Source organism: Panicum virgatum, chromosome 4N, assembly GCF_016808335.1.
Source record: "Panicum virgatum strain AP13 chromosome 4N, P.virgatum_v5, whole genome shotgun sequence".
In the NCBI taxonomy this organism is placed as follows: domain Eukaryota; kingdom Viridiplantae; phylum Streptophyta; class Magnoliopsida; order Poales; family Poaceae; genus Panicum; species Panicum virgatum.
In genome coordinates, this window is record NC_053148.1 from 31519011 (window position 1) to 31530380 (window position 11370).

General features: G+C 42.1%; 1 protein-coding gene across 1 annotated transcript; it reads right to left on the minus strand.

Annotated features, from left to right (window-relative positions):
* Nucleotides 1-10136: 10136 nt before the first annotated feature.
* LOC120668964 lies at nucleotides 10137-11051 on the minus strand. The gene has a single exon (XM_039948792.1). It carries the CDS (start codon nucleotides 10776-10778, stop codon nucleotides 10239-10241), a length of 540 nt encoding a protein of 179 aa, XP_039804726.1. The 5' UTR covers nucleotides 10779-11051; the 3' UTR covers nucleotides 10137-10238.
* Between the last annotated feature and the right edge of the window lie 319 nt (nucleotides 11052-11370).

Sequence of the window (11370 nt, forward strand, 5' to 3'; positions counted from 1 at the left end):
ACATATTCACATGTATAAACAAGAGGCAACAAACAATAAATATTTTCTTGAGTCGACTTTCAATAAATTTAATAGTCTAAGTAAACAAGTTATCATTAACATATTATAAAACATGAGTTTTAATTCCAAATGATTTATTTCGGATATCCATTGGATATCCACGGGTCGAAACCAAAACCTGAAACCGAATCTGAAACCAAACCCAAACCCGAACTTGAAAACCGTGGGCGAAAACCAACACCAAACCCGAAACCCGAAAAACCGAAACCCGCGGATACCCGCACCGAACCCGATCCACTGCCATCTCTAGTACCAAGAAATACTAAACATAACTTAGCACAATTACTAAGGAACAAAAGTATTCTGAATCATGAACTATTTCACAAGCACACAGAATATACCGGTGTAGCATTTTACTTAGTGGGTATACCAAGGTGTCATTTATAATTCCACAGGGAAGACGGCGGTGTAAAGATATTATTAAGCTAGGGAGAATTACTACTGAATTAATATTCAAATCTGAATAGGGGTAAGTGATAATAATAGCCGAGGTAGAGGTAGTATGAGACAAGATGACCTTAATAAATATAACATTTGGGGTAGCGGAAGAATGAAAGCAAGATAAGGGAACTAGAGACATTTCATCATATTTAGCATGCATGAGACATATCAGAGTTGTTTATCCAAATAATTGTAAAAAAGGACTAAAGATTTCTAACACAATGGGAGAACCATGCATGTCCGACAGATTTAACTGTCTGGCCAACATAGACTTTTATGCACCTCCTACCCTCCTAACCTAACGTGGAGGATTACGATGGCACTAAATGGGGCTGTAACCACCCACAGGCTACCTCTACAAACTGTTGGAAAGACGACATTCAAACGTAAACTGTAACCCAGACACTATGTCCGCATTAACAATTACTACTCTAGCCTTGTGCAAGGACATTCGTCTCTATCAGCAGCCTTAGTTCTAGAGTACCCAATTAAAGGAGATGAAACCAAATTGTGTTGTTATCTTACTAACTAAAGTTGACATGCAAGATAAAGTACTCAAAGTATTATCATGAAAGGATCACATACATAGCCAAGCATATGAACCAAAGATACCAAGTTGAAAGAAATAAACATCTAGAACAAAGTCAAGAGATTACATAAAGAGAATATACAAGACATACCAACTCTCCATGAAGGCTCTAACTCCTTGAATTACAACTCCACACCTGAATTCTACTCCCTAAAACTTTACAAGTGAGGAATGGCTACATTTTTTCTTGTCTCTAGGAGGCCCCCCTCTCATATTTATAGAGGGGGTGAAACCAGCAGCTTGGTCATGAATTTGCACGTGTGGCACCTTGAACTGCCTTAAGAAATTAAGTTTCCAGAAAGCTTCCCTTCAAAGGAGAAGGTCGGGCCTGCTTCACTAGCCTGCCGACCATGGTGGTCAGCCGACCAGTGGGCCTACCCACTGGCCACCGCCTTTGTCCGGTGACCTTCCTGGAAGTTTCTTGCTGCATTGCCACATGCCAGAGCCTTTGTTATGTCAGTTTGCTGCACTAGTGGACCCTCCAATCCATATGATGACTGTGTGGCGACGCGTGATTGGATGGCACTTTTGCTCCTTTGATCAAAGGGTATGATTGCCCTTCATTTTTGGTCAAAAATCTGCACTCAAAAAATTCTACAAGGACATGTGCAATTTGGTGATTTATTAGCAATATGAGTATAAGAAATGCAAGCTCATCCATTTATTTGGACATTATTGACACTCAGAATTGATTGTTAATGAGCGTCAACAAGATCCCCCAAGCTAAAATTTGCTCATTCCGAAGCAAAGCCAAACTTTAAGTTGTTGATCAAGAGTTGCTGTAACATCTCATTTCCTCAATACACAAAATCTACAATAAAGCATTCTATCGCAAAATGAATAAGTTGGTAATAAATTGCTCACCCATTTTACCTTAGTCTCCATGGGGCTTTTGGCAATCTTCTTTTCTTGGGCGGTTGAGAAATAGAACGATTTATAAAGCACTACTCAGCTATTCCTTACTCAACTTTGCATCCGGAAATTTTTATGATTTTCGAAAAGAAAAACAAGTTCCTCGAATGACACTCTCAAGTCACTCATTGTGTAGTGGCTCTTTTACCAAAAATCTCTTTTCATGCCTCTCCTTTCCTATTTCTAAATAATGGCTTATGTGGAGCTCATGGTAGCAAAAATGTCAAGGCATACTTGCACCAAATATTTTGCAAAGTCAAAGATTGAACCAAAAAGAGGAAACAATTCATACAACCATGATTGAGAAGTGCATGTGTATGGGCTGTGGTATGTGGAATAAATGAATGGTATCTCCAAATATGACTTCTCTTTCTTTTGAACTTTGTATATGGCTAGCTGTTCTTTCTATTTTTGACTTGTGAGCCTTCATGTGGTCACTTTTTTTTTTGGGTCATGCTTCTTTGGCACACTATCTTTTCTCTCTACCTCACCGTGGGTCATGCTTCTTTGGTATGCCATCTTTCCTCTCTTTTCTCTTTTTTTAGCATAGCCATACCCTTTTTGCATAAATATTTGAGAGAGATAATCACATTAAGAAGCATTTATTCAGTAGAATAAAGGATGAATGGATGATATGGAAATATTTGACCACTCACAATATGGAAATTTAATGTGGACTATGAATATGTGTACGTGATCTCGATCATGAGAGCATAAAAAAAACTCAAAATGGTCACAAAAATTGACAAAGCTCAAAATGATAACAAGGAGCATGTGTATATGGTTGTTCATTCTAGTCTACATGTATATGGCTTTGGTAGGTGTTCATAGTCATTGAGGAGATTTTCATTTTAATATTTTTGTAGAACGAAAGTTCCGGACGTAAAGTTTTTCTTAGAACAAGTTTGTAGCAACTCTAATTCATCATATCATACTTCTCAACAACCTGGAATTAGATCATGCTAGTGCTCCCCACAAAATTTCAGGTTCATGGCAAACTTTCTAAACTAACAAATCCAATTCTTGGAGAATACAAGTTGTAAACTAAGCATAAAAATAAAATAAAAATAGAGCAACTATTCATCATGTCAACAGGATGGCTAAAACATTCTTACCACTGATGGAAATGAAAGGAAAATAAACTAGGTGAATTGAGAGCAAATATTTTTGGTCTTTTTATGCTGATAGATGATGATGATTTTTTTAAATGCAGAATTAAATGCAAAGCAAGAAAAGGAAACATGCAAACATGCTCGAAATGTAAGAAATGAATGCATTGATACATGTTACCTCTCGGGGCACCTCCCCCAAGCTGGATCATTGGCTGGGTCTAGGATTGTATCCCAGCGACGTCATTTACGCCAACCTCTCTTCTTGTTCCTTCTTCACCATGTCAATTAGAGTGGTCAGACTTGCATCTTGCTGCTCATGATGCTGCGTGGTGTTCTCGATGTGTGTGTTGAGAGTGGTATGGATCTCTTGTGTCGTTTGTTCTAAGTTGCTGCAGCGGACGCTCAAACCCTCGATCCCTTGAGTGAGATCATGATAGTTTCGAGCAGAGTATGAACGCCGAGCAGAAAAGAGTGGAGGGGTTCCTTCTGAACTCGAGATACCATAGCCTCAGTCCGTCCTCCCGTGTTGCTGCCATTCAGCACTGCTTGCACTTTTGCCAAGATGATGCCCCCATGTCCGGCTGCGGGATGTACTGATCCCAAATGGGTTGATACATAGAGGAGGATCCAGCAACATCTGCGGTTTGAGCCCAAGTACCTGCATAGCCATGAAAAGCATGGGGAGGAGGCCGAGGCATGTTCATTGCGGCATTTCGCGACATGCTCCATGTCATCCTCCCTGTCACACTACTCTGCTTCCGCGGGTTGCAGCTCAAATATTAGACTCCGGCAATTATATTAATGAAAATTCGGGTTAGCTAACCAAATTTTCATTTACATAGCCGGGAAAGAAAAAATATGAGAGATCCATCCTTAGAATATTTAGAATATACCCAAAAACCAAATAATTTTCATAGATGAAAAAGTGGGGCGTCTCTATGTAACAAAACTTTGCCCAATTTAACACACCGAAACCTTGAGCAATTCTAGTGATAAGAGAAGTGCATTCCACGGGTCCAACCAAACGATAGTTTTCGGGCCACTGGCGAACCATGAATTTAGCGGGCAAAAATTTAATCTTGTTCACCATGGCATAAAGAATTCGAAGTTCATCCACATGCAAAATCTGAACATCCTCCCTGGAAAAGCACATAATATAACAACCCATTTTTGCATCCGGCACAATGTCGGGTTTTGGGTATCATTGCAACATGCTCCCCAAAGGATTCAGTTCCCGTGATGGATTGAAAAAAACTCTCTTTACGAAACCTACTCAAGGCGCGATTAATATCAACAGAACAACATTGGTGAAAACGCAAAAGAGTGCTAAAATCCTTCCAAGTTAAAGAGAATTCTTGGCTAAAGAACCGGAAAGTAATACCCTCCTGTTTCTCCACCAAAGTGCAGAGAAACTGGATTGTCAAATCCGAGAACCAAACTTAGAAACATCAGCGAAAAAAGACCAACCCACAGCCTTCCAAACTCTAGCAAAATCAACATCCATACCTGTCTTTTTGAGTAGTTCGTCATTGAAGCCACGGGTGTGGTTGAAGGTTTTGTTTTTCAGCATGTTGTAGGCTTGGGTCTCTTGGTTCCCTTGAATGTCGAGGTGAGATTCGTCGGGTCCCTCCCCTTGTGGTGCCTGGGGAGCTTGCCCCCTCCAGTGTCTGGGACTCTACCTGCTCTTCATCGGTCTCTGTTGGTGCTTCATCGTGGCTCGAAGGAGGGGTAGGCCAGTTGTAGATATTCGTTCGCTCCCGAGAACGACTTGAACTTCCCACCTTCTTTAGTGCACCATGGAGCTTCCTTCCGGACTTCCTCATACCTGAAAAAAAGCACAAAAACACACAACAAATCGAAATGATTATGTTAGTGTTAGCAAATAAAGGTCAGCCGTGCGAGAAGTCAGTAGTCCTTGCGGTGCTTGGTTGCCTCTCATAAAAATCGTCCTTGTGGGTGATAACACGCCACAAAATCATTCTTGTGGGCGAGTCCGCACCACAAAATTGTTCTTGCGGGGTAATAGTACCACTAGAAACACATTCTTGCAGCGAGATTGAAATGAAACACGAATGCGAATGGAAGGGAAAATGTAGAAATTATTTTTTTTCTTTTTCTTATGAACCTGAAGCAAGAACAAGATCAAATAGAAAGGAAGGAGGTGGATCACGAGGGCAATCACTTGCAGCTCGGTTTGGGGCAGCAAGAGAAGGCCCATATTCCTTGGCTTTTATAGGGGGAAGCCACCCCATGCTTTGTCAAGCATGGTGGTCGGCCGGCCCCTTGTTGGAGCCAAAATTGATGAGCTTTTGCAGCACTCTTGAATGACTGCCATGTGATCCAAAAACACTTGAATGCCTACAAAACTTGGCTGGTGCAGGCCTAGGTGTGGCCTCAAATGCATTTGGACATGAAAATCATCCAAGTTCATGCATGCACTAGCTTCCAAATCAAGTTGGCTGCCAATTCCTCCCCAAAATATCCTTAGGGTGCTTGTTCAAATTAATAATTTATGAGGGATGCAGATACAAAAGTTGAGGAATCAAATATGTCAAGGATTTCAATGCATAAGAGTGCAAAAATCATGCAAAAAAATCAAATTGAAAACCTAAAAAATGTAAACATGCAATGGTTAGAAATAAATATGAGATAACTACCGGTTTACCTATAAGCAAGGGTTCAAAATTTTAAGTCTTTTGAACAAGACATTTATTTCCTCAGTTACTTCAAGTTTTTCTTTAAAAAAAATTAGTCAGAGCATGACTAAGGATTTAGCATGTAATTATACGATTCATTATGTATTTAACAAATTACATGTGGTTTTCATACAGCATGTGTTCAACATATAACATGGATGTTCATTGTAAAGCATGTATGTTTAACATGTACCATATGTGTTTATTGTATCACTAGGATTGCCGGCTTAATTCTTTCCTTGATACGATGTTCGGGTCTTCAGGGATATCACTACTTCTCTTTGAATAATATTCGGGAGTAATCATAGATTTCTGATGATCCCATACTGGAAACCCTGATAAATGGTGAGGGATTCTCTACTCAACGATGGATTGAATCATTATTTAGCTGGCCCCTTTGATTGGTATGATCTTCACTGTCATTGGTGATCAGGCAATAACAATAGGAAAGCATTTGCGAGGAAAATCCTGAGCCTTGTTCGTTGAAGGTTGATGATGCAATCAAGACCGATTCAATTGCCGAGAGTTGAACTCTTTAGAAATTAATGAACCTCGATCACGCTTCCTTGAGTCGACACCGATTCAATTGTTGCTGGCAAATTGAACTCAGTTGAACACTACCCTGCTTTGAAAAAAGAGAAAACAGCATGGTTGTCCTGATCGGACATTGGATATTAACCGTAAACAATTTTCCCAAATATTAATAACTCAACGACGCCAAAAATGCTTGTTGGTATTTCTAAACGTCAACTCTAGATGCACAACTAAAATACCTATCCTAGCAATGCACCAAGAAATGATTAACAACTCTTAGCACAATTACTGAGGAACAGGAGTATTCTGAATTAACATCTCTTAGCATCTCTTAGTTCATGACGAAATCCGTGTCAACTCAAGGAAGCATGACCGAGGGTCAATAATTTCAAGAGAGTTCAACTCTCGGCAATTGAATCGGTCTTGATTGCATCATCAACCTTCAACAAATAGGTTGGGGCATCTTGTCCTAATTTGCTCGGAACGAGCAAAGGACAACTTAGGGGATCTTGTTGACGCTTGTTAGAGACCAATTCCAAGCATTAATTTGATCAAAAAATCGTGAGAGTTTAAATATTTTACATGCATATTTATCTAAAATAATGCCTAAACCCTCTATGCTCTTAGAAATTACGCAATGTTGGAAATAGAGCTAAAATTCAGGTTGAAAGTACCTTATGATCTAAGGAGAAAATTATCGACCAATCAGAGCGCAGAATTCAGACTCTCATGGATCAAAGGGCCCACATTCAGTACCAAACTAACATAACTGAAGACCAGGCACGTAGAAAAATAAAAAGAGGACACGTGGGAGGCCACCAAAGCAACCCTGGTCGGCCGACTGGCCCATGGTGCCACAAACCTCCAGCCTTCGCCTTGGAAGCTTCCTCCCTCCTTCCTTAAGTTGGTTCAATATGCTCGGGTAGTTGCAACTCGGCTAAAGACCCCTTCTTTGCACCCTCTATAAATATGAGAGGGGGGGGGGGGGTAAGAATAGAGACACACCTCAAGTTGAAGCTCAAGCTCAATTCCTCCCTTGTGTAGTTCTAGGCTAGTGGACCTTAGGTGAAGTAGTTGTCGGGTCCGCGGGCGTGCTTCAGAGAATATGTATGGGTTCGCTACTAGTTCTTATTTGTAATGCTCGGTCGTTTGTAATAGACTTATCTTACAGTTATTTATATTTGCATGACTTATGTTCTGCGGTGTCAGATATATAGTTCATTATTAGTTTGCTTTGTTACTATATGATTTGCATGGTTATAAAACTAGTTCTAGTTAACTTTTACATGCTCCAGTATTCGCATGTTTGCTCTAGTATGATGACTGTCCATCCGAAGGGTGGGGGCTTCGCGCGGGATACTAGAGTATCGCTTATTAATGTAGGCATAGTGTTTGGGTTAAATAAGTGTTGCTAGATGTCGTCCTTTCCCACAGTTTGTAGATGTAGCCTGCTGGTGGTGAGAACCATGTTTAGTGCCATTGTAACCCTCCACGTTCGGTTAGGGGGATAGGAGGGTTATAAAATGCTGTGATGGCTAGACAGTCATATCTGTTTGCCATTAGCACAGTTCTCCCTTATATTAGGAATAACTAGATAAAGCCTAATCATGTGCAAAATATAAAGTGCTTAGTAAAACTGTATAATTTCTGCAAGTACAATAGAGACCTGACTGACTAACTTCTACCTTGCTCCTTGCCTCTTTTCACCTTTACCAGAGTTGAGTTCACTTGTGTGTCACACTACCTATCAACCAATATTTATATTACCCCTGTTTATGCAATTGAATATTTCATTGCAACTAGCTCATTCTGCCTACCTACACAATTTAGTCACCATGTTCCCTGCGGAAATATAATGACATCCTGGAACACTCTCTAGTTAAATTTGAACTAGATGTACATGTACATGTACATGTGTATATTTATATTAGGTAACAAGATAGATTTTTGTTAACATGATATGATATGTGAGGCTACACTGTAAAATTGAGTTAGCGGCTGCACTGTAAACTTGTGATCTGTGACCATAGATTTATGTTAAGCTCCTGCATTACAAACCTGTAGGTATTGCTACTATGGAGTATACACAATATACTGCTTGCAGGATTAAGGTGGCTGCCAAATTCTGGGCAAGTTTCAGGATGCAGCCAGGAAATGGGGCAGCCCAATTGGGCTAGCACAAATATAGGTAACGGGCATCATGTACAGCCTGTTTCCTTTAGCGGTTAGACCTTTACCTTACAAACATTGATGATAACGGGTTTCAAGTGACAATCATCACGTTATGAATATCAATAGTGACGGGCTTCAAGTGCCGACCGTCATCTTGCAAACATAAGTGGTAACGGGCTTCAAGTACAAACCTTTACCTTTGACTTTGATTCCACACTGGTAACAAGAATAAAAAGAAAATTGTTACCTTTGATAAGTTATTGGTAACTACCACAAAAGAAAGACCATTACAAATTATGACAATGGGCCTAGGGGACCAGTTGCACAGAGATGTAACACTAGCACGATCTTCCGAGAGGTACGATAAATTTGATTGGTGGAGACTCGACGTTGGCGATCTGAGCTTCTAATCAGACACGATTCGAAGTCCTGCAACCATTACACCGCTGCTCTGTTGGTTATCAACTAAGCACAAATCGATTGACTTCGGCAAGAAGGCAAACACCGCTGCTCCATTGGTTATCAACTAAGCACAACTTTTGTAAGCGAATCAAAGAACACAAGCAAGAAAGGGTAAACACGCAATCTGAAATTGCAGATGTATAAGAAGCGAACAACGAGATGGGGTTCAAGTTCTGATCACAAAAGGACTAATCACCACAATGGTGAAGAACAAGAAGAGGGGCCCTGATTCACAGCAAAATGACTCGGCATCATAGTTACAATGAAGATAATAGTTTCTCAAGGAAAACAAGCACTAAACAAAAATGAACCCTAATGTTCTGCGGCTATTGAGTTTATACTAGAAATGGGCGTCCTAGGGTTAGGGGCAACTGCGAGGGGGAGGGGGGGGGGTGCACAACATGGCTTAAGGCCCGACACGATACAAAGGCCAACTCGGCCCAAAATAGGTGATGCTACACTTTGTTAGAGTCGCACAGAATGATCAACGAATCTTCTAGAGATTGTACCAGAAGCAACAGAAGCGCTTCGTTGTCAGGTTTCCCGTGCATCAAAGAACACCTTATTTGGACGCCGTATGAGGGAGATATCCCCATGTTGAGTGTAGGCTTGTCATCTGAATCCGAACCGAATGTGCAGTCAAAGTTGCGACAACTTGTAGCTTGGTGATAAGGCCGCTTGAATGTGTCTAGCATGGTGATGTCCTCATCACACAGGGTCATTGGTGATGCTCATCAGTAACAGGTTTGTATAGACGCCCATTACTAATGAATTGTTAAAGGTAACAGTCGTCTCATTACATCGGTTACCAATACTGATTTTGAGCCTAACGGAAGCATGCGCAATGGGTGATTGGTGCCGATTTTTAGTAACCGACGTCCTACGACGACGCCCGTTACTATGTATAATTGGTAGCGGTGTTTTGCTCGTTACCGATGACATGTCATTTGTAACCCACAAACTAGAAATGTTGGCTATGCTCGTTACTAATATGCATCCTCGCCCGTTACCAATGTCCGTCTTTCACGTAGTGAAACATTGTTGATCTGTGGCTGGAGGAAGTAACATGTGGATTAAACTCAGAAAAACAAGTTGCATATTTCAGCACTGGAATTTTCAAGTTAGTAATATGCAACCTTAGTTGATTAGGGAAAAAAATAAGGATGCCGATAATTGGAGTTGTATTTTAGATATATCTATCGATTTGCCTGCTTTATCAACTCATATATAGTGGTACCAGTTCTCGCAAATTTGGTCATTTCATTCCCACAAGGGGCTGTACACACGCTCAACGTGTGGGCTGTCATTGTAGCCGTAATAGCACTGCTCCCTGAACTCGTACCCCGCCACGAGGCCGTCGCCGTCAACGTACCAGCCGCCCATGTCATGCTGACCGACCGCCGGCGGCACCTCCGTCCAGCAGTACTCGAACGGCGCCTCGGCCACACAAGGTCCGGGGGCGTCCGAGAGGATGGACTCCTCCAGGCCCTCGCTACCGACGTTGCCTGCCGGCACGTGCTCCAGCATGCTCCCGCCATCTGCCGGCGCCAAGGGCGCCGCCCTGCCACCACCGCTGATCTCAGCCTCCAGGGTCCGGATGACGTGGCTCAGCCGGTCGACGTCGTCCGGCGCCTGCTCCGCTGCTGGCGCGTCCTCCAGCAGGTGCATGAGGAACGCCCCGTCGACGACGGCCGTCTGCTCGGCCGGCTGATCGCCGGTGCTGGCGTTGAACCATTCGTGTACGGCAGCACCGGCGCCGGCACCAGCACCGCCTCTCTGCACCGCACTTTGCCGATCCATCTATAGACTTAGAGCTATGCAAGAGACTTGCAAGGAATTTGGTTTCTGTGAACAAGCAGCGGAGGAATCGAAGTTCTTGATGATGGTTGTGGTGGTGGACCGGTGGTGGTGGTGGATAATGGCGCCAAGGGAGGTGGGGGTACATATAGGAGTGGACCGGTGGTTGCTTGGTGGTGCGAGGAAGACCGAAGAGCTAGAACGTATGTAGTGGACGCGGCAATGGTTGAGACTAGAGGAACGTAGCGTATGGTGTGATGCACACTTGCTTGTTCTACTCTGACAACTTGACCGCTCAGACCGTCGCTTTTCTTGGGTTGCTTCCCTGCGTACTAAGAAGGAAAATAATCAGGTGCACAAGAGTTTTTTATTCTAGATTAAAAAAAAGATGCACCAGGTTGTCGGTGTAGATATGCACAAATTAACGCAATTTCATAATTCTTGGCTTCAAATCGATTGACCCAAATGGGAGGTGAAAATTACCTCATCGTTCATCTCCATTTTCCTCCACTTGATTAAGATTCAATAGACGAAGTCTAAGAAAGATGAGAGAAGGCATCCCACAGGGGCTTCTCTCATCAGATCGGATCCGATG

What these genes read in the sequence shown, in the direction of transcription:
- LOC120668964 (XM_039948792.1), bottom strand. Translation starts at nt 10,778, where the DNA reads ATGGATCGGCAAAGTGCGGTGCAGAGAGGCGGTGCTGGTGCCGGCGCC.